Source organism: Aulostomus chinensis, chromosome 24, assembly GCF_037954235.1.
Source record: "Aulostomus chinensis isolate RoL2024-O1b breed Wild chromosome 24, RoL_Achi_v1.0, whole genome shotgun sequence".
In the NCBI taxonomy this organism is placed as follows: Eukaryota; Metazoa; Chordata; class Actinopteri; order Syngnathiformes; family Aulostomidae; genus Aulostomus; species Aulostomus chinensis.
The window spans coordinates 16922362-16943402 of NC_141343.1; the positions used below are offsets into that span (position 1 = coordinate 16922362).

A 21041-nucleotide genomic window follows, 5' to 3' on the forward strand; every position below is an offset into this window, starting at 1 on the left:
GTGTGTGTGTGTGTGTGTGTGTGTTCTTCCTCACTGTGCTGAAAACATGTTTTTCATTTCAGTGTGAAACAATATTGTTTTCCTCCATGTGGGCGTGTCCCATTTCCTGCCGTCCTCCGCTCTTCCCGCTGTCCTACCAGGCCTCCCTGACGCCTGCGTCTCCTCTTTCTTTCATTTGGTCTCTACCTCATTTTTTCATCCCCACCTTGTTTTATGTTGTTCCCTCTCTTCCTCCTTGTTTTCATTTCGTTTCTTTCTCAATATGCTTTCCTCCTTCATCTTCTGACCTCCAGATTCCTTTTGTACCTCCTTCTTTTCTTCTCTTCTATCTGGTTTCTTTTCACATATACTTCTCTTCTTTTGTTTCCTTTCCTGATTCCTTCTCTACCTCCTTGATTCCTTCTCTACCGCCTTGATTCCTTCTGTACCTCCTTGATTCCTTCTCTACCTCCTGTTTCCTTCTCTCCCTCCTTGTTTCCTTCTCTACCTTCTGATTACTTCTCTACCCCCTTGATTCCTTCTCCACTTCCTTGGTTCGTTCTCTACCTCCCGGTTTCTTTTCTTGATTCCTTCTCTCCTACCTTGTTTTCCCAGTTTGACCATCCTCTCATCTTTAAGCTAACCTCTGGCAGGATCATTGCAACATCAAAAACAGAACTCAGGAAATGACCTCAAAGCTCTTCCTGTGGTTGGTGAAACGACACATGAAAAGCAGAAGTTCTGCGTTTTCTCCATCCAGCCATGAAGAGCTCCGCCATGTCTCTGCTGCTCGGTGAGTCCCAACGCCATCAGTCTGATGGATCCACACAGGTCCTATTGATCACGTGTTACCACCCACGTCTTTGCATCCTCTCGGTGTCCTGTTTGACGGTCGAGTCCCGACTGAGACGTCCAGTTTGACTCTCAGGTGAAGTGAAACTGACTCAAGCCCACCAGAGGGGGGGGGTTGAGTGTTGCTGCTCCACCTGGACGAACAGCCGTTCTCTTTCCGGATTAAAGAATCAAACCCTGTAAAACTGAAGTCTGGACTGTCGTGAAGCCTCAATAGTCACTAACCTGACCTCTGACCTTTCTGACCTGTCACAGGTCAAACTGTGCTGCTGTTGAATGGACTCTCAGGTTTTGCAGGTGAAAATATCGGTGAGGCTCTGATACAAACAACACACCACTAATCTGGAGCAGCTGACCATTTTCATTGTAGCCGGCTAGCAGGCTGGCTAGCAGGCTGGCTAGCAGGCTGGCTAGCAGGCTGGCTAACCGGCTGGCTAACCGGCTGGCTAGCAGGCTGGCTGGCGGGCTGGCTAGCAGGCTGGCTGGCGGGCTGGCTAGCAGGCTGGCTAGCATCTCACTAAGTTAAAAAGCATCTAATGAAATATTGGACATTCCATGTGGGTTCTGAATTTTCATGTCCAATCTTTCATCTGTCATCAGGATGTCCCTCGATGTGTCCTCCAGTCTCTCTGAATGTCCGTCCAAACCAGCAGCAGTTTTTTAAAAACTCTACAATGTGCCTGAGTTGTGAGGACGGTGGACAGGCAGCTGACAAATGGACTGTGATGCAGGCAGGACAAGAACTAAGCCAGATGTCCCTGGACTTTGAGAGCAGGAACGGTTCCACGTGCTTCCAGGTGGATCTCAGCTCAGTTTACTGGTGTCAGAGCAGATCTGGACAGCAGAGCCGGCACGTCAACATCACAGTAACTGGTACACGAGTCCGTCTGCTGTTGGCCGAGTGTCGTCGGTTGGTCAAGCTGTCTCCAAATGGTTTTCTCTCTGGTGTGCAGGTACCAGGTGATCCTGGAGATCCCTGCTCTTCCTGTACCAACAGGAAGTAATGTGACGCTGACCTGTAAAACTACAGATGGTCCCATCAAGGAAGCTGACATCTTGAAGGGCAACACCACCATGGCTGAAACAGGAGAGCTAACCATCACCAACGTCACATGGTCCCATCAGGGCCTCTACAAGTGTTACATTCAATTGGTTGGACTTTCTCCACACGGCTGGCTGGCGGTCGAAGGTGGGGACACGACATCACTTCCTGTTTGCATGATTGACAGATTCAGGAGCAGGACCACCCCTCAAACATCTTACTTTCAGCCTTTGTCTCATTCTGTGTTCTGCTTAAGAACATCAGTGTAAAACATTCGATCTCACCCGTAGATGTGAACGGCGTGAAGGGGAAGAATATACGAATTAGACACGCGTGTTCCAAACTCACTGACTGATCCAAACATTCAGAAGATACAAACGTTAACGGTAAAGCGTGATCACTCCCCGCTCAGATGGAGGTGCGGTGCCTCCTTACCAGGGCTTCAAATACATGAACTAAAACCTGCAGTGAACAACATTCCTCAAATCTCTGCTGCAGATCCTCCTCCTGCTCCTCCACACCAAGGATCCTCCTCGTCTGGTGCCAGCACCCCAGTCCTGATCGCGCTGGGATCTCTGGTTCTACTGCTGGCTGGAATCTTTGTGCTGCGGAGGAGACGAACAGGTAGGTTTCCTGTACTGAACCAGCTCTTCATGTCAGTCCGGATCCATTGTTGCAACAGCAAAGCGGGGATCAAATTCATGGAGTTCTGTTGTGTCAGCACCTTTTATGCAGGATCACTGCAGGACTCCTGTTTACTTGCCTGGTTCGATAAAAGACAAACCATCCTGATGAAACTACACATCCAGGAACTGTTGTCAGATTTAAACCTGGACTGAAGAGGTCTTCGAATTGATAGTCTAGACTGAAGATATAGAGGACCGAACACACTGCCCTGTGGGACTCCACAACTGGAACATCTGGCAGTTCCACTGACTTAGCGTTCGAAAATGTTCCCCTTAGTTGCAAATGGAATGGCCCTACATGCTAGGCTGGTGCTAACAGGTGCTGTGCTCACTGTGATGCTAATACATGGTAATCTTGAATGGATGAACCTCTGGCTGTCAGACAACCATCACATCGCCTCCTCCTGCTCCTCAGGAATGAGCGATGCATCTTCGCCAGCCGACGTCACCTACACTGACGTCACAGTCCCTCAGCGAGCCGACGGAGGAGGTAGGCTTCACACGCAGCCTGACACTCCTTCTCTTTGTAGGATGACATTGCTTCAAAAGGTCAGCTGAGGTCATTGCTGTTTTTCAGGGAAACGTCCCGAAGGCCCAGATACCGTTTACAGCCAATTGAAAACGCCTGCTGCAGGTGAACACAGGAAGTACATGCCACTGCCGTCTCCCGTCAGATCAGCGCGAGTGGAGTGAAACATCCAGAGTGGGAGTGTCTCCACCTGCTGCTCGCTCACGATTTGACGTGTCCGTGCATGTGCAGCTTCGCTATGCTAATTGTTTAGTTCTCCCTTAAAACCGAATTCTCGCTTGGGTCCTGATGATGTCACGCAAAGTCAGATATTCAACTGAGGTCAGGGGTCGACAGTGACAAGCCGTAACCATGACAACCATTCACAACACACACAGGCATCATTTCACCAGTGACATGCATCTGAATTTCTCTTTCTACTGGCGTTCATCTCCATGTCCGTTCTATGGTTTTTAACCATTTGGACGATCACGCCAATAAATGATTGTCTGGTTTTGTCAGCGTTTCACTGAAATGAGCTTCCAGAGGTTCGACCCCTCGGAGGAACACCGAGGATCGGATGGAAGAGGAGCGTCATGGAAATACAACCACTCAAACATGCAGGCCTTCCTGAAAACATCCAGCTGCAAATCCTCTCATCTGATTGGACAACCCTCACATGACATCATCGTACTTTGATAAGATTTTATTGAAACAGCACATTCAAACAATACATCTTTCACAGGAATCCAAACTGATCATAAATAAATAAGAGATTTGATGACATCACACCAATCTCAAACAAATCAGGGCGTGGCCTCCCAGCGTCGCTGTCGTCTATAGAGGTCAAACGTTGAGGGGGCGGGGCAAGGCAAGGGTTGTGGCTTGTTGCAGACTGGCTGTTCTTCCACTGGGAGGGGCTTCTGACGGAGCAGGTCAGAGGTCATGAAGGGAAGTGGGGAGGGGCTGTCTGTGGATTTGTTGTCAAGGCTACGAGGGGGCGGGGCCAGCAGCAGCCTGTCCTGGTGCACCTGGCTGATCAGCTGGTCTTCCTGCACGTCCACGCTGACCAGTGAGGTGAAGAGGAGCTGAGAGCGAGACACGTTGACCCCTGAGGGGAGACAGACTGTTGCAGACTCGTCCCGCAGGATTTAGACTTTGTAAGGACTTTATTTACACCATGTGTGGATGACAACTTTCCTCCCTGAGCGTGTGTGAGTTAATCAATCAATCACCTTCGGTCACTCTGCTGTTGAGCAGGTGTTTTGTCCTCTCAGATTTCCGAAGCGTCTCCTGAACCAACTTCTGGGAGTTAAACTCTGCCCCCTGCAAGAAACAACATTCATGTTTCCATGGTAACTGATGTTTTATTAACAACCTATTAATGGACTCTGAACCTGTAGTGCTTGAAGCTCCGCCTTAAGTGCCAGTGTGCTGTTTAGCCCCGCCCCCTCCAGAATTCCTGGAGGCTCGTTGAATGCTGGAGGCTCCACCCTCTGGTTTGAGGCTCCGCCTACAGCAAAAGGCAATTTTTTACTGATAAACAATAAGAAAATAGGAAGTAGTTGCTCCAAGTGCATTATGGGTAAAGTTGTTGGCAGGATGACGCAGAAGAAAAGGAGATGCTGTCTGACTCAGGATCACATGACTGATCCACTGATTATTGATAGTTGATACGATCAATCCTCACACTGTCATGGTTTAATGTTTCTGTGCTTCTTCAACATCATAAAACACTTCCAGTCAACAAATGGCATCTAGAATTAACATCATTAGCCTTTAGCATTAGCATTCAATCACTACAACATTTGCAGTACCCGCACGAGTACAAGTACTTAAGACTTAACAGTTGGACTCTAGTTACCATGGAGACGACCTCTCCTCCTCTGACTGTTGATTGGCCGTTGAGGTAGGGCGTCGGTGCTCAGTGGCATGCAGGGCTCGGGTGTTACCGTGACAACCAACGGCTTTTTTAAACACACCTGGGGAAGACCGAGGGACATCAACATCTTTTTGACACCCTGTCGGAACAAAATTCTTTGTCTTTTGTTTTTGGAAGTTTTCCGTTCCTTTTCAATATGCAACTGATTTTTGACATATTGTGATATATTTTGTGCAACACTCACAGATGCTAGAACTACAGAATGACATCACTCTCACAGATGCTAGAACTACAGATTGACATCATCATCGTTACCTGTGCTTTTTTCTTCGGATGTGCTGGTGTGGGGCTGAGTGTGATGGACAGGTCAAGTTCGGCGCAGTGAGTCAGAGGGGAGGAGGGGAGGGGGAGGGGGGCTGGGTGAGGAGACGCGGGCGAAGACAGGAAGGAGGGGGAGCTCTTCATCCTGGCAGGATCATTAAAAGTGAGTGCAGACGCAACAATTTTTTTTAGCAAATGATATTAGCTGGCCAGCTAGTTGATGTTAGCAAACATTACAGTCAGAAAATGACAGAAGCTGTGGCGCTCAGGAGGAACATTCTCAGCTGACTGGAGCCTCAGCTGCTACAGACGCCGCCTGTGGGATGAAACAGGAACTGCTTCATGTTGGAGCTGAAACTGGCCCGTTGTGTCTGGGGTACAATCAATTTATTCGAAGCAATAGTTCCATATTTTACCATCATTATGGGTTCAATTAAAAGAGTCACCTTTAATAGAAATCGAAATGTGTCTTACTGCACCTTTCAAATGGCAGGATGGCCAAATATTTGTTACAGGCTAAGTTCGCCATTTCAAAAACGGCGATCATGATGTGGATGTTCCCTCACCCTCCTGCGCTGGAGAGCCGAGGGATCTGAGCACGACATCTGCATGCGCTTGACGGTGCCGACCGGCAGAGGGCAGCACCTCCTCGAGTCTGAGGGAGCCTGCCGGCATCTCATGTTCGTCTACTTCTTTGCTCGCCTGATCACATCCCTACGTTCATGTTTTCACTTTAATGACAAGTCAAAGGTGTCAACCACAGAGCTCAACAGAGAACTTGCCGGTGGGTTGGCTAGTTGCCGGCTTATTTATTCCCACTGTCATGTCCCTGTTTTTTTTCTATTTTTTTGTTTTTTAATGTCATGCTGCTCAGTTGTACCGTACTTTAATTGCCCCTCGGAGATAAATAAAGTCATCTGAATCTGAATCTAACTACTAGCTAGCTGCCGGCTAACTACTAGCTAGCTGCCGGCTAACTACTAGCTAGCTGCCGGCTAACTACTAGCTAGCTGCCGGCTAACTACTAGCTAGCTAGCTTGTCTCCGGCTGTGTGAGAGCGTGTTACCTGGGTCCGCGGGGAGCAAACACCTCGTTCATTGACACCCTTTTATTTTTACGAACTTCCCCCAACACTCCGTTTCTCTTCAAACGTCCCTCTCCGCGTTGATGACAGTAACTTCCGCTTCCGGGTTGTGACGGACGTGACGTCGCAGCCTGAGTCACTATATTAATATATATTTATTATTGCCCCGTTTTTGTCAAATACGTCGTTTAGAAAACAAAATCACAGTTTTCTGTCATGTTTTATAGACGAAGAGATTTCTGAGATTTCTCTGAGCTTCAGTCTCCACTGACCTGGGAACAGCCACAGGCTCACATGGCTCCTGGCCTCTTGGTCTGACTGACGTCACTCAGACGGCCAGAGAGGATTTAAATCAGCCTGTCGTCATTCATCTTGTCACCATATTAATCAAATTGATGGAACAAGTTATATCTCCTGCTCTTGAGGGGTTTTCTCACTCTGCGAATTGAGATTTTTTCTAAAAACATCGTCTTGATTTTCAAATCATACAAACGATTGTGATGGCAAGTGTTCAATATGAATAACTGCAGGAGTAAGAAAGACTGTGACAACCAGCGACACAAACATAAACACCTTCACTTCACATTAATTTATTAGAGGCTAATTTTCTTCGTCATTGTCATTTCCCGCTGACGTCAACAGTCCTGTCGCCGTGGTAGCCATCTGCTCAGGGTTAGTTTGATTGCTAGACTTGTTCAGCTCGGCTTCTTGGCCGCCGCGTCCGGTGAGGAGTGTGTGGATGGCGGCAGGCGAGTGGTGACCGCCCGCAGGATGTGGTTCTCCCGCTCCAGCTGCTGGTTCTTCTCCAGCAGCTCTCGGATCTGTTCCTTCAGAAGTTCCACTTCCTCACGTACCGCCAGCATCAGGTGACTCTTCACAAGGTCCTGCACACAGAGCAGAGGTCAGAGGTCAATCATCTGCCAGGAGAAGGCGCCAACAGCACAGGCGCAGGGCGCAATTCAAAGGGCCAGTCAGCTTTTCCTCTTCAGTCGTTTGACAGATGAGCAGAAACAAGATGGCGGCATCGGAGCACATGAGACAGACACTCACCATTGCCTGCTCAATCTTGTTGTCAATGGCGACCAAACTGTTACTGGAGCTGCTGCAAGACAGAGAGACAGACAGGTGAGATGGCCAGAGACCTGAGTCACATCTCCCCCTCCTCCCTCGCTACAAATAAGTGTCAGGTGGCTGCCATCTTGTGGTCGCAGTTCCCCCTCCTTTTTGTTTCATCATCTACAACATTAGGTGATGTTATTTTGACACAAAGGGAAACAGGAAGTAGACGTCAGACCCTCTCCTGATCATTGATTCAGGTCCTAGCGTGACAGCGACCTCCTCACAGTCTTCCCAGCAGCCTGACATCTTTGCTGATATCACTTCCTGTTTGCTGACTGACTTTTAACGCTTCAACTGAGTTCAGTGTTTACATACAAACTGACAACTGACAGAAAACTGGTTCAGACTGGTTTCATATGACAACAAACACTTGAACTAACTTTTATATTCAGCAACAAGCCAGTTTAACACCACCAACAGCCGGAACATTTGAAACATCATCAATGTGAGTCAATCTGGATCAATATCCTTGTATGTACCCTTCAACTTCATATTTATTAAATATCATTTCCATTTTTGTCTATTTATTAATTGATCAGCATTTCTTCATTTATATATATCATACCAACATTTATCAATACATCAACCACTGGTTCTACCGTTAGAAAGAAGAGGAGTTAGAGAGTCTCAGGTCTGAGAGATGACAGACTGAGATGACAGACTACTGAGAGATGACAGACTGAGATGACAGACTACTGAGAGATGACCTACTGAGATGACAGACTACTGAGAGATGACAGACTGAGATGACAGACAACACTCTGGACAGCTTTGATGCTCTCTGCATGTATCATTCATCTTCAGCCATGATCCTGTAAAGCACTGTGGTTGGTCAGAGAGCCGGGGTCACCCTGGACAGGTCGCCTCTGTATGTGTGTGGTGATCAAAGCAGTCAGACGTCACACATGAAAGGATGCCTGTGATTAAAGTCAGAGACCTTCAGGGAAGTTTTGTGATACCACACAACCCAATGCCCCACCCCTCAAAAACAAGCGCTATAAAGCAAAAAAGTAGCAGGTCACGCAGTATCAAAGTCTGAGATCAAAGTCAGAGCCCTGGGACCAAAGTCAGAGCCCTGAGATCACAGTCAGAGCCCTGAGACCAAAGTCAGAACCCTGAGACCAAAGTCAGAGCCCTGAGATCAAAGTCAGAGCTCTGAGATCAAAGTCAGAGCCCTGGGACCAAAGTCAGAGCTATGAGATCACAGTCAGAGCCCTGGGACCAAAGTCAGAACCCTGAGACCAAAGTCAGAGCCCTGAGACCAAAGTCATAGGTGAGACCAAAGTCAGAGCTGAGACCAAAGTCAGAGCTGAGACCAAAGTCAGAGCTGAGACCAAAGTCAGAGCTGAGACCAAAGTCAGAGCAGAGACCAAAGTCAGAGCTGAGACCAAAGTCAGAGCAGAGACCAAAGTCAGAGCAGAGACCAAAGTCAGTCATTAGGCGGCTAGTTTCCAGATGTCAAACCGCCCCTGGCCCTGTAACCAGTGGGCACCAGTTTGGGAAGGAAATGATTAGTATTTGTTGAATTTGAGCTCAATCTCATTCTTTTTTCCCAGAGGCACGACCTATAACACTTGTCCGACCTGGCTCTGGTCTCTGATGACCCTGGATCCTGTTGTCATGGTTACCTGTGGCAGAACAGAAGCAGTGACATCATGGTGGCATCTGAGGTCCGCCCACTTGGCTGAGCCCTACCAGGGACTGACCAATGAGGATGAGAGACAGCAGGAACACTTCCTGACAGGCGCAGGGGATTGTGGGAGAGCGGTGGAGTGCCTGATGGGCTCATGTGACGTCGTGGTTGGTTGATGGTTTTGGGTCGGACCTTCATGATTTGCAGACCCTGGGAGGGTGGGGTCAGCTGAAGCGCTGTGGCTTCAGGGTTTGGAGAGTCAAAGGCTGTGAGCCTGGCGCCAGGCCAAGACTCCCTCGTACCTGAGCCTTGACCTTCGACCTTTCTACGATCCCGTAACACAACCGTTGTCTCTGGTTGCTTAGCAACAAAATGCAGAGTCCTGAGGGGGAGGGGTGGGGTTAGTGGAGGACGACGTTGAGGGGGTGGGCAGGTGGCAGAGTTAGAGGGCTGCTGTTGCCCTGAGATCATTTTCTTCACACCACTAATCACAGCCTTTCATCCAACAGGAGCATCCAATCAGAGCTCAGCTACTCCAGGGACCAATCACATCGAGACAATCCAAACAGGAGCTCATTTATCAGCTCTGCCCTCTGGATCTGACTCCTTGTGAAAGTTCCTCGTCCTTCGTTAAGGTCCAGACTTGTCCTGTCCGTCGTTAGAGTCCAAGAGTCCCTCATTAGGGTCCTGACTGTCCTTGTCCCTGGTTCAGGTCCAGCTTCTCCTTGTCTCTTGTTATAGTTCAAACTCTTCTTGTCCCTCGTTAAGAACCATCCCGGCTGGCTGTGATTGGCTGATTCTTAGTGAACTTGTTGAGATCCAAGACAGCGCCTCTGAAAATGTCGGTCTGTCAACAAACAAGATTTTCATGGAAACTCCGCCCCCATGCCCCCACACATTGTGCTCTCTGATTGGCCGCTGCCTCATTCCACTTCCTGCCCACTCACGGCCACAGCCAATAGAAACAGAGCTGCAGAATTCTCCTGCAGCCCACTCGCCGTGGACACAAACAAACCACTGATTTGTGATGACGCGCCTCACATCCCACTGATGAAGGTTACTGAAGCGCCCTGATCCATAAACACATAACAGTGAGGCGACACATACGTCACCGTCGCCGCCACGTTGGTGATGGTGAGACCTGCAAACACACACGGGGAGCTGCACAGACTCGCTACGTACAACGTCACAATTTCAGAGCGTCCCTCTACTCAGAAAACCAACACACGCATCACTTCCTCTTTCGGTTACTCTGGTAACATAAAACAGCTCGGACCTCATGACAGCTGCAGCCAGCAGCCATAATCGGCGCTGTACTTAATGCAGCTGACATCTGCGTCATGTGGTAACATGAAGGAACACACACGCACACACACGCACGCACACACACACACACACACACACGCACACACACACACACACACACACACACACACACACACAGGCCTATTTTTCACTGCTGTCAGCTGACATTGCAATGTGACAAGAATGTGTGTGTGTGTGTGTGGTATTCAGGGCAGCTGTGTGTCAGCTCCAGTCTTATTAACACTCCAGTGTGTGTGTGTGTGTGTGTGTGTGTGTGTGTGTGTGTGTTTTACCTGGTGTCCCCTGGCAGGCTGAAAATGGTTTGGTCCAGACTGAAGGCTGCTGGAGTCTGAATGGGAGTCAGAGTAGGATGGTACGGTCCAGCAGGGGGGGAGCTAGGCTGGGAGCGAGACAGCCTGAGGACAGCCTGAGACAGACACAGGTTAGTGGGACGGCGTGCCAGCCCGGCTGTACCCAAACCTTCACATGTGACCATCTAAAAACTGTAGTATGACTTCTATTCATCTGACCAAAAGCACGTGCAAGCGTGTTAAAGGCCATGGCGTGTGGTGTGTTGATGTGTGTGTACCCGCCCTGCAGCGTCAACGTCCAATCGGAGAGGCGGTGGGGTGTTTCTGGGACGAGGTGAATGAAGCGGAGGGGCGGAGTCTAGATTTTTTGGCTCCTTATCGTCCAGGAGGTGCACCATGATTGGCACTTGTGTCGGGGACGGTGGCCCGCTGTGAACACCCGCCCCCACCCTGCCTCTGACCGGCTGAGACAGCAGTTGGGTGGCGTCCTGTGAATGGACTCCGCCTCTGTCTCTGTCCCGCCCAATCATCTCCAGGGACTCCAGTGAGTGGGCCTGTCTCATGCTGTCCATCACTCGCCTGAACCCTGCACCTTCCTGTCGCTCCACAAAGTCTGTGCATGTCCATCGTCCACGGCGATATGACTCGCCCCGCCCCCCACCGCCAGCCCCACCCCCTGACAGACGCACCACTCTGAACCTGGAGGATGACCCCACCCCCTGCCCAGAGGAATCATGGGAGATGTATTTCCTCTTCAGGGAGGGCGTGGTGGGCTGGGAGGAGCTGCCTTGAGGACTGCAGGAGGCCGCTGCTGATTGGAGGACGGTCAGGATCACGCTGGGAGCTGATTGGCCAGCCGGGGTTTGATTGAAGTCTGAGGTCACACTGGTGATCTGGAAGCCACTCCTCTTTTTACCGCCACTGCCGCCACTCATCCTCACCCACTACAGACTCACTGGAGAGAAGGAGAAAAGAGCTGGTTTGTGTGGTTCATGAGGACGACCCTGAGCGTAGTGCAGGAGGAAGTGCCTTAGCGTGATCTTAGCGTGAGACGTGATCTTTCAGTAGGTCACGCTTAGACCAGCAGAAGCGCCTGTCCACACACGTCTTCATGCAATCACACAAAGAATCTGAGTCCATCAGACCTGCTGCAGTAGCGTCAGGATTGCAGGTCACAGAGTCGCTCGCTATTGGATCAAGTTCCTTTGACCTCTGACCCCAACACCAATGCTTCACCTGTGTCCTCACAATGTAGCAATAACAGCAGAGTGTCTCACCTTCCTCTGTCTCACTCTCTTGTTCTGCTTTTGTTTCCTGTTTCGTCTCGCTCGCTCCTGTTGTTGCTTCAGTCGTTGGCCTCTTGCACAACCTGGATTAACGCGCGCGTGCGTGCGTGTGCGTGTGTGTTCAGGTTCTGCAGGATCTCTTCAGACCAAACTCCGCCAGCGTGTACAGATACTCCACCCATGTACTTTACTGTCAGTCATAATTCTCTCAAAGCCTCATGTTGCACATATTTCACGCGTGTAAGCTGCAGCCGCCGTGCTCTGCTTGGACCTGTTGGGTTAAGAAGTGGGCGGGGCCACAGTCTGACTCTAGTTTGAAGCCTAGAGTTCCATCGAAGCATCCGGCCCCTGCAGGTCACTATGACTGGAGGAGAGGTTTGGACGCCACCTAAGTGAGCGGGGGACGACCTGGGGAACGCTGTCCCTCAAAAGAACCTTGAGGGACAGCGTTCCCCAGGTCCTATTTATTCATCATATTCTCAAAATGTGAGAGTACGTGAAGGACGTTCCCATCATTCTTTACACAACACTGATGGGAATGGTAGCAGAGGAACGATCAGCACCTTCTGGGAATATTTAGGTGATCGATACGATAGATCGTTCCTTTGAGGAACGGCAGGGATCCCTCCTACTGCACGTTCCCTCTGGGTCGTCGCCCCAAGTTGTTCCCAGAACATTTCCAGACAGCAAGATGTTCCTTTTTTTTAGAATTTTGTTTTGGCATAGAGGCCTTTATTTACCAGGAGACAGAAAGGAACCAAGGGACCGGGGGGGGGGGGGGGTTTCTGCACAACGTTCCATCCAGATCTGTTCACCGCGGACCTAGAACATTCACAGGCAGCCAAGACGCCGAAACTACAGTCGGCAACATTTATGAGGGAAAAAGTTCCCCAGACATCATTTGAAGGACAAAGATGGCAGAACATCCTCGGAATGTTGAGGGAACCATGTCTGAAGAACGTTCCATCTGGGGTTTTTCAATTTGTTCCCAAAACGTTTCAGGTGGTAAACACATGATGGCAAAGGTTATGTTGCGAACTTACAGGGAACGTTCTAGAACCTTCCATTGAGGTCTCTTCACTGTGTTCCCATGACATTTACAGTACAGAACCGCTCCATCACTGACCCACGACGGTCTGGGCTCTGGAGGACTCGGGCTCATTCAGGTCTGCTGTAGATGTGACTGATCAGGATCAATGACTGAGTCTGGACCCTGAATCCGGACCCGGAGTCTGGACCAAACACTCGAGCCGTTTATTGATCACTGATCAATAAAGTCCATCCTCCTCTTCATCAGTTTCACTTCAGACTGAAACTTTTTGCCTGCCATATCGAGCCGAACTCTGACGTCACTAGTGTAAACAAACACTCACCTTCATGTAAACAGCCGTGCGCGCTCCCGCAACTCCTGGTTGGTTTCGCGATCTGCCCGTCCCTCTCTCGCTCTCCTGTGACGTCACGGCCGACACAATCGAGCCATTATTAACAGAGAACGAAAAACACGTAGTCCGCATGCGCGTCACTGTCCCAGAGCAGCCATGGGCGGCGGGAGCGCGCACTGACTTTAAAGAGGGGAAAAGTTTCCTCCGAGTTCTTCTTCTACGGTTTATCGCGACTCATCTTCTTCTTTGGCCCGCTCAACACCCAAACTCCTTCGGTCGCCTCTTCTGCTCAACTCCTCTTCCTCCGTCTTCCAAAACAAAACTCTTCCTCTCCTCTCTTAGTAAACAACGCGCGTGTCTGAGCACAGCAGCCAATCAGCAGCCAGAACCTCAACCTCCATCATCATCATCATCATCGTCATCATCATCACGTCCGGATCTCAGTCTGCCCCCGTCAGTCAGCAGGAGACGCGGGGCGCAGCTGAGCGTCCACCGGCCGAGAGCGAGCAAAGCGCGTGCACGACCAGGCGCGCGCCACGCAGGGAGACGCCCGCGCGGTGGTAAGGGAGGACTTGGAGGAGGAAAATTGACACAATCAATCAGTCAGTCAATCAATCAGTCAGTCAATCAATCAATCAGTCGGTCAGTCAGTCAGTCAGTCAGTCAATCAATCAATCAATCAGTCAGTCAATGCCTGCTGTTTATTCACACGTTTACTTTCCGTTTTGAAGTTTCTTCTTTTCTCCTGATGTGTTTTGGTCTCATTTCTTCAGGCGTGGCGTCAAGGGGGCGTGTCAGGAGATCCAGACATGAGCAATCAAAACCTCAGTGGTGCTGCTCTCCTCCAGCTGAGGAGACATGAACATGAGATCATAACGGCCCCCAACATCCCTCCCCACATGTGGACGCCCCCTCCTCTAATTAGTCAAAGCCTCTTTTTTCCCACTTGGTGACAGAATTTTTTTTAAATTTCAGAAATAAAGTCAGATTTGCTGCGTGAACAAAAAGAGGGAGGTTCACTTTCCTTCTTTCAGCAGCGTTTATTCTGAGTTCTTCACATTCTTCAGTCAGACAGATGTGCAGTTCTCATCAAAACTAAAGTGGCCAGATGTTTCACCTGAAACACACTTTAAACTTTGACCTCTGACTGCAGGAAGCATTAGTTCAGGAGAACCTTCAACAAGGTAAGCTAGCATTTTGATGTTTTTCAGGGTTACTTTAGGGAAGTTCACATGACAACATCCAACAACACCCTGCACTGAGCACTGTCATGCTTTTATTTTGAAGGGTTCCCACGTTTGTGTGTAAACTTCATTTGATTGCTTCAACTGATCATAAAATCGGTTCTCTGACCCCAAGTTTTTAGTCCTCTGGATTTTAGAGCATCTCAACATCACAAACTCTCCTCTGATCTGTTCAACTGTCAGTCAATCAATCGTTAATCACACGTCCGGAAAACATGGCATTGATTATCTAATCCAAGGATCTGATCTGGATCTTTATTTTTCATAATCAGAACCAATTCAATCCTTGTAGCGTCACAGTGACATCACAATCTAGTGATGTCATTTAATGAAACCCAAACTAAAACAAACGCTCATATTGACAAGCAGAGACGATGCTCTTGAACTCACCAACAGATCAAGAGGCCAAGCTAGCATTGTAGCATCCCACATAACAGATAATGCTAACACTTTCAGCATTCCCTTTTAAATGAAAAAGGCCCTATCGTTAGCAGACATGGCTTCTGCTAACATGTCATGTCAAGGTCATGAGAAGGTCATCCCAGAGACAGTTGGAGGGCATGAGAAGGTCATGTGGAGGTGGCATGGAGGTCATATGAAGGTGAGGTGCTGGTGCTCCTGCAGGCCGTAGGTGAGTTTGTGCCGCTCAAACAGGTCGGTCAGGTGCTCCAGGTAAACTTCATGAAGAGACTCGATGTCCTCGCTGGTGGGACTGGGAGTTTGTGCCACTGAGATCGGCTTCCCCACTAAAACAGAGACGTTTGTTATGCTTCGCCGAGGAACAAATGCAAACCAGCTGTCATGCTAAGGGCTACTGATGTCACGGTTCATCCGCCCGGGACGCAACATAAGGATTCATGGCAGATAAACGTTAGCATTAGTTTAGCAGCGGGCCGTACCAACGGTGTTTATCGGCTTCCTGTAGGGCATCAGGCCGAAGCTGTACTGGAAAACTCCTCTGGCGTGGAACAAAGGCAACGCTACTCCCATGATGCTCTGCAGTCGGTTCTGTTACCACAGGACAACATGCTGACATCACACACTGCTGACGCACCTTAGCGCCATCCTATCAGTGAAGATGAAATGGAACTCCAAGCAACAAGCTAACAGGCTAGCTGGCATTCACTGGTAGACAAACTGAGCTCAACAGGATGTTGTTTGATGCACTTTGACGCCACTAGAAGCTTCCCAGTTGGTTGCTAGGGCATTGCTACCTGGTTGCTAAGGTGCTGTGTAAGAGGGGCTTGAGAGGCGCTGGTGGTTGTTTCTGTTCTTCAGTTCTGGTTGTTCAGACATCGACTGGTCATTTCCAGGGTGTCATGCGGTGGTTGCTAGGACATTTGAGGGTCGTTTCAAGGGTGAAACACAGCGTTGCTCAATGGTTGTTGACGGCTGTTGGGGTTCTGTTCCTAAATCCTAAATGTTCCTCGTAGAGGTGATTGGGGCGGCGTCTCGGTGGACCGTTCACGCCAAGACTCACCTGCAGCCTCCGGAGCGAAGACCCTGTGGGGTTCTGGATCTGATCAAACAGTTCATTTTCTCCAAATGAGAAGACAGGAACCAGCTGAGCTCTGCAAACACACACACACACACACACACACACACACACACATCAGTGTGACACTTAGCTCCACCCACACCTTGGCCCATGATGAGCCCCACTCACCCGTGTTTGAGTGCCAGTTTGATGAAGCCCTTCCTGTTTCGCACCTGAAAGAAAAGAAAAAAAACACAAGTAAGCCCCAACAACAAAGAAGTGTTTCGCTGAGACTCTATGGTGCATTCGAGGAACTCAGGGAATTCATAGACCTGTAATGTTAAAGCTCCTGGTCGAGCATCCAGAGCTTCTGGAGCGCCGCCCACCGCGATGACAGCAACATTACCTCCGTTAGGACGACTCACCAGGTAGGACAGACTGGACTTAGAGCTGGACACTAGACCTGAGAGACAGACAAGTTGACAGCTCTAATGCTCCTCTTTCATTGGATCAACACTGAAGCCGAAACTGGATGAACCCATGTGACTCCGCAACAGCGCCGACAGCCAATCAGAGAGCAGCATCCTGCCTCCTCCAGCACGGGCCTGTTTACTCAGCTGCAGATGTGAGGTCCCTGTCAAAGCACCTTACACAAACACTCATGAGCCAATTAAGTGTTGGCTGGTTCAGACAGACAGGTGAGGGACAGACAGGTGTGCACCTCCACACATGATGTAGTCTCTGAACACAGGGACTCTGAACCAGAACGGCAGCATCAGCAGGTGAGACCTGAGGCCAGGAAACAGGCGGGAAAAACCTGTCGCCTCCGTACAGAAGTTCCCAAATGCCCCGGCGACCAGCACACCTGAGACAGGTGGAGAAACAGACAGGTGATGAACCAGACAGATGGGAAACACAGGCAGTCAGTCAGACAGGTACAGATAGATACGTGGGGAGAGAGAGAGAGAGAGAGAGAGAGAGAGAGACAGGTGGAGCGAGACAAGGAAGGAGAGAGAGACAGGTGGAGCGAGACACAGGAGGAAAGATAGACAGGTGGACAGACCGGCAGGTGGAGAGACAGGAGGAGAGAGAGACAGGCGCAGGGAGGGAGACAGGAGGAGAAAGACAGGCCCTCACCGTGGGGGTGAAATCCAAAGATATAGTTCTTCTTTGGGTCCAGATCGATGGTTTTGACCAGCTGGAGAGAGAAACACTGGTCAATACGGTGGCCAGGAAGTCCAAAGCAACCCTTCGCCAACGCTTGAGACGAGTTCACCTTTGAGACAGGACTTTTAGGAACGAAAGAAAAATCACACAAACTGAACCCTTCACAAGTCCCCAGAACAAAAACTACAATTTCAACCAGGAAAGGAGTGTAGCAACTCCTCAGCTGAACGGGGTGTACCCACGCCGGGCGTGTGCCGCTGTCAGGTGTGTATGGATGTCGGGCGTGTGCCGCTGTCAGGTGTGTATGGATGTCGGGCGTGAGCCGCTGTCAGGTGTGTATGGATGTCGGGCGTGTGCCGCTGTCAGGTGTGTATGGATGTCGGGCGTGTGCCGCTGTCAGGTGTGTATGGATGTCGGGCGTTTGCCATTGTCAGGTGTGTATGGATGTCGGGCGTGTGCCATTGTCAGGTGTGTATGGATGTCGGGCGTGGGCCGCTGTCAGGTGTGTATGGATGTCGGGCGTGTGCCGCTGTCAGGTGTGTATGGATGTCGGGCGTGGGCCGCTGTCAGGTGTGTATGGATGTCGGGCGTGTGCCGCTGTCAGGTGTGTATGGATGTCGGGCGTTTGCCGTTGTCAGGTGTGTATGGATGTCGGGCGTGTGCCGCTGTCAGGTGTGTATGGATGTCGGGCGTTTGCCGTTGTCAGGTGTGTATGGATGTCGGGCGTGTGCCGCTGTCAGGTGTGTATGGATGTCGGGCGTGTGCCGCTGTCAGGTGTGTATGGATGTCGGGCGTTTGCCATTGTCAGGTGTGTATGGATGTCGGGCGTGTGCCATTGTCAGGTGTGTATGGATGTCGGGCGTGGGCCGCTGTCAGGTGTGTATGGATGTCGGGCGTGTGCCGCTGTCAGGTGTGTATGGATGTCGGGCGTGGGCCGCTGTCAGGTGTGTATGGATGTCGGGCGTGTGCCGCTGTCAGGTGTGTATGGATGTCGGGCGTTTGCCGTTGTCAGGTGTGTATGGATGTCGGGCGTGTGCCGCTGTCAGGTGTGTATGGATGTCGGGCGTTTGCCGTTGTCAGGTGTGTATGGATGTCGGGCGTTTGCCGCTGTCAGGTGTGTATGGATGTCGGGCGTTTGCCGTTGTCAGGTGTGTATGGATGTCGGGCGTTTGCCGTTGTCAGGTGTATATGGATGTCGGGCGTTTGCCGTTGTCAGGTGTGTATGGATGTCGGGCGTGAGCCGCTGTCAGGTGTGTATGGATGTCGGGCGTGTGCCGCTGTCAGGTGTATATGGATGTCGGGCGTGTGCCGTTGTCAGGTGTGTATGGATGTCGGGCGTGGGCCGCTGTCAGGTGTATATGGATGTCGGGCGTGTGCCGCTGTCAGGTGTATATGGATGTCGGGCGTGTGCCGCTGTCAGGTGTATATGGATGTCGGGCGTTTGCCGTTGTCAGGTGTGTATGGATGTCGGGCGTGGGCCGCTGTCAGGTGTGTATGGATGTCGGGCGTGTGCCGCTGTCAGGTGTATATGGATGTCGGGCGTTTGCCGTTGTCAGGTGTATATGGATGTCGGGCGTGTGCCGCTGTCAGGTGTATATGGATGTCGGGCGTTTGCCGTTGTCAGGTGTGTATGGATGTCGGGCGTGGGCCGCTGTCAGGTGTGTATGGATGTCGGGCGTGTGCCGCTGTCAGGTGTATATGGATGTCGGGCGTGGGCCGCTGTCAGGTGTATATGGATGTCGGGCGTGGGCCGCTGTCAGGTGTATATGGATGTCGGGCGTGTGCCGCTGTCAGGTGTATATGGATGTCGGGCGTGTGCCGCTGTCAGGTGTATATGGATGTCGGGCGTGGGCCGTTGTCAGGTGTATATGGATGTCGGGCGTGTGCCGTTGTCAGGTGTGTATGGATGTCGGGCGTGTGCCATTGTCAGGTGTATATGGATGTCGGGCGTGTGCCGTTGTCAGGTGTGTATGGATGTCGGGCGTGTGCCGTTGTCAGGTGTGTATGGATGTCGGGCGTGTGCCGTTGTCAGGTGTGTATGGATGTCGGGCGTGTGCCGTTGTCAGGTGTGTATGGATGTCGGGCGTGTGCCGCTGTCAGGTGTGTATGGATGTCGGGCGTGTGCCATTGTCAGGTGTATATGGATGTCGGGCGTGTGCCGTTGTCAGGTGTGTATGGATGTCGGGCGTGTGCCGTTGTCAGGTGTGTACCCACATATTGTGTGTACTGATCCGTATCCCTCTGATCAGCGATGAGCTCACCGTTATTGGGAAGTACTCTCTGAAATAATTCCACACACTCCAGGTTCTGACCCAGTCGACCCGCCGACCCCCGCTGATGGGCGTGTCCCCGTCCAACCACAGCCAACCAGCATAGAGCAGCGCCACCATCCACCAATCAGACAGAGCCAGGAGGACAAAGCCAGCGAGACAGCACTGAGCTAACAGACAGGTGAGAAACAGACAGGTGAGAGACAGACAGGTAAGAGACTGACAGGTGAGAGACAGGTAAGAGATGGACAGGTAAGAGACGGACAGGTAAGAGACACAAAGAGACAGACAGGTGAGAGACAGACAGGTAAGAAACAGACAGGTGAGAGACAGACAGGTGAGAGAGAGACAGAGACAGACAGGTGAGAGAGACACAGAGACAGACAGGTGAGAGAGACACAGAGACAGACAGGTGAGAGACAGATAGGTGAGAGTCACAAAGAGACAGACAGGTAAGAAACAGACAGGTGAGAGACGGACACCACGGCCAGATGGAGACCGTGACCCCACCGGCTGTGGTAATCGGGGACAGAGATCGCCGCTTGCAAAATCGCCGGGATTACATCACCCCCTCTGGAACTGATGAGACAGGAACGCAACTGGGCCACCATGGCTGCCCCAGGACACATAATCGCGGGGTGCCCCGTTCCACCCAGCCACGAAAACATCTGTGCACGTCACGGAGGAGGGCCGCTAATGAGCATTGGTCCTGATGGTGGGAGTGTGTGAGACAGGTGCTGAGTCAGACAGACAGGTGGAGGTTACCTAGCGCCAGGAAGGAGAACACCCACTGCAGCACGGCGGCGGTCTGCAGCCTCCGCCGTAGCGGAATGTTCAGCGGGGCGAACTCCACCCTCATGCCGGTGACCGCGCTCTGTAGTCCGGCTGGGAGCTCCGCGTCGTCCCGGTGTCTCCGCCCGGACCTTCTCTGGCTGCTCCGTCGGTCCGGTCTGATTCAACCAGTCTGTCTGTCTGCCTGTCTGCCTGCCTGCCTGCCTGCCTGCCTGCCTGCCTGCCTGTCTGTCTGTCTGTCTTCGTGTGTATTCAGACGATTAGCCTCGGTGATAAATCGGACTGCAAATACTTGCTCAACTCTCTGTCCGAACTTTTTAAACTCGCTCCTCCCCCCCTCCTGCACTGCGCAAGCGCAGTGGGACACTCCTTCTGGGTGGGTTTCTCTCGGCCAATCAAAGCTCGTTACGAAACGAGGCGGGGACGAGCGCTGAGTCGGGCGCGTTCACGAAAGATCGTGTTTGTGTGTTTAAAATTAAAGTCCATCTTCGAATTCTGCAGACAGGGAGGTGGATGACGTCACAGCCAGAGACTGGACGCGGTCGATGAGGATGATTCAACGTGTGTGTGTGTGTGTGTGGGGGGGGGGGGTGCGATCCTCACCCTCTCACCCGCTGACACTCAGCCTGGTCAGCAGGAGTTTCACCATCCTTCCTGTTGCTCTACATCAGGACATGATTGAGTCATAAAACCAAATTCAT

General features: G+C 51.1%; 4 protein-coding genes across 9 annotated transcripts; 1 reads left to right on the top strand and 3 right to left on the bottom strand.

Annotated features, from left to right (window-relative positions):
- The first annotated feature begins 17 nt into the window (after window positions 1-17).
- Window positions 18-4014, top strand: LOC147238968 (uncharacterized). Its single transcript, XM_086198028.1, has 7 exons — window positions 18-772; window positions 1087-1140; window positions 1432-1712; window positions 1792-2020; window positions 2372-2497; window positions 2975-3049; window positions 3137-4014. Exons 1-7 carry the CDS (start codon window positions 742-744, stop codon window positions 3250-3252), a joined length of 912 nt encoding a protein of 303 aa, XP_086054154.1. The 5' UTR covers window positions 18-741; the 3' UTR covers window positions 3253-4014.
- Window positions 3764-6488, bottom strand: ppp1r35 (protein phosphatase 1, regulatory subunit 35). 2 transcript variants are annotated; one of them, XM_086198027.1, is made up of 7 exons: window positions 6337-6485; window positions 5508-5586; window positions 5265-5415; window positions 4932-5049; window positions 4465-4580; window positions 4303-4393; window positions 3764-4178 (listed from the first exon to the last, which is right to left on the bottom strand). In XM_086198027.1, exons 3-7 carry the CDS (start codon window positions 5412-5414, stop codon window positions 3874-3876), a joined length of 780 nt encoding a protein of 259 aa, XP_086054153.1. In that variant the 5' UTR covers window position 5415; window positions 5508-5586; window positions 6337-6485; the 3' UTR covers window positions 3764-3873. The 2 variants fall into 2 exon arrangements, with proteins under 2 accessions (XP_086054153.1, XP_086054152.1); XM_086198026.1 differs by lacking the exon at window positions 5508-5586 and having other exon boundaries at window positions 6337-6488.
- Window positions 6489-6935: 447 nt separating this feature from the next.
- tsc22d4 (TSC22 domain family member 4) lies at window positions 6936-13519 on the bottom strand. 3 transcript variants are annotated; one of them, XM_086197714.1, is made up of 5 exons: window positions 13382-13519; window positions 11001-11677; window positions 10705-10838; window positions 7405-7456; window positions 6936-7238 (listed from the first exon to the last, which is right to left on the bottom strand). In XM_086197714.1, the coding sequence occupies exons 2-5, from the start codon at window positions 11655-11657 to the stop codon at window positions 7050-7052; spliced, it is 1032 nt and encodes a 343-aa protein (XP_086053840.1). In that variant the 5' UTR covers window positions 11658-11677; window positions 13382-13519; the 3' UTR covers window positions 6936-7049. The 3 variants fall into 3 exon arrangements, with proteins under 3 accessions (XP_086053840.1, XP_086053842.1, XP_086053841.1); XM_086197716.1 differs by lacking the exons at window positions 6936-7238; window positions 7405-7456 and adding an exon at window positions 9591-9939; XM_086197715.1 differs by lacking the exons at window positions 6936-7238; window positions 7405-7456 and adding an exon at window positions 9591-9953.
- Window positions 13520-14872: 1353 nt separating this feature from the next.
- Window positions 14873-21041, bottom strand: mogat3a (monoacylglycerol O-acyltransferase 3a). 3 transcript variants are annotated; one of them, XM_086197718.1, is made up of 9 exons: window positions 20944-21041; window positions 19540-19718; window positions 17249-17309; window positions 16833-16976; window positions 16444-16574; window positions 16301-16344; window positions 16115-16205; window positions 15534-15642; window positions 14873-15380 (listed from the first exon to the last, which is right to left on the bottom strand). In XM_086197718.1, the coding sequence occupies exons 2-9, from the start codon at window positions 19666-19668 to the stop codon at window positions 15226-15228; spliced, it is 864 nt and encodes a 287-aa protein (XP_086053844.1). In that variant the 5' UTR covers window positions 19669-19718; window positions 20944-21041; the 3' UTR covers window positions 14873-15225. The 3 variants fall into 3 exon arrangements, with proteins under 3 accessions (XP_086053844.1, XP_086053843.1, XP_086053845.1); XM_086197717.1 differs by lacking the exon at window positions 20944-21041 and adding an exon at window positions 20314-20850; XM_086197719.1 differs by lacking the exons at window positions 16833-16976; window positions 20944-21041 and adding an exon at window positions 20314-20860.

Excerpts from the sequence above, each read along its gene's own strand:
- LOC147238968 (XM_086198028.1), top strand. The coding sequence starts at position 742 with ATGAAGAGCTCCGCCATGTCTCTGCTGCTCG. Across the intron at positions 1,713-1,791 it reads TCACAGTAACTGGTACACGA|GTGATCCTGGAGATCCCTGC; the intron begins GTCCGTCTGCTG and ends TGCAGGTACCAG. Across the intron at positions 3,050-3,136 it reads TCAGCGAGCCGACGGAGGAG|GGAAACGTCCCGAAGGCCCA; the intron begins GTAGGCTTCACA and ends GCTGTTTTTCAG.
- ppp1r35 (XM_086198026.1), bottom strand. The coding sequence starts at position 6,368 with ATGAACGAGGTGTTTGCTCCCCGCGGACCCAG. Across the intron at positions 5,050-5,264 it reads ATCCGAAGAAAAAAGCACAG|GTGTGTTTAAAAAAGCCGTT; the intron begins GTAACGATGATG and ends GGTCTTCCCCAG. Across the intron at positions 4,394-4,464 it reads CGGAGCTTCAAGCACTACAG|GGGGCAGAGTTTAACTCCCA; the intron begins GTTCAGAGTCCA and ends TGTTTCTTGCAG.
- tsc22d4 (XM_086197714.1), bottom strand. The coding sequence starts at position 11,657 with ATGAGTGGCGGCAGTGGCGGTAAAAAGAGGAGTGGCTTCCAGATCACC. Across the intron at positions 10,839-11,000 it reads ACGTTGACGCTGCAGGGCGG|GCTGTCCTCAGGCTGTCTCG; the intron begins GTACACACACAT and ends TGTCTGTCTCAG. Across the intron at positions 7,457-10,704 it reads AGCCTGCCAGGGGACACCAG|CAGCTCCAGTAACAGTTTGG; the intron begins GTAAAACACACA and ends TCTGTCTTGCAG.
- mogat3a (XM_086197717.1), bottom strand. The coding sequence starts at position 20,407 with ATGAGGGTGGAGTTCGCCCCGCTGAACATTCCGCTACGGCGGAGGCTG. Across the intron at positions 16,206-16,300 it reads AAACTGGCACTCAAACACGG|AGCTCAGCTGGTTCCTGTCT; the intron begins GTGAGTGGGGCT and ends GTGTGTTTGCAG. Across the intron at positions 15,643-16,114 it reads CTTCGCTCCGGAGGCTGCAG|AACCGACTGCAGAGCATCAT; the intron begins GTGAGTCTTGGC and ends CTGTGGTAACAG.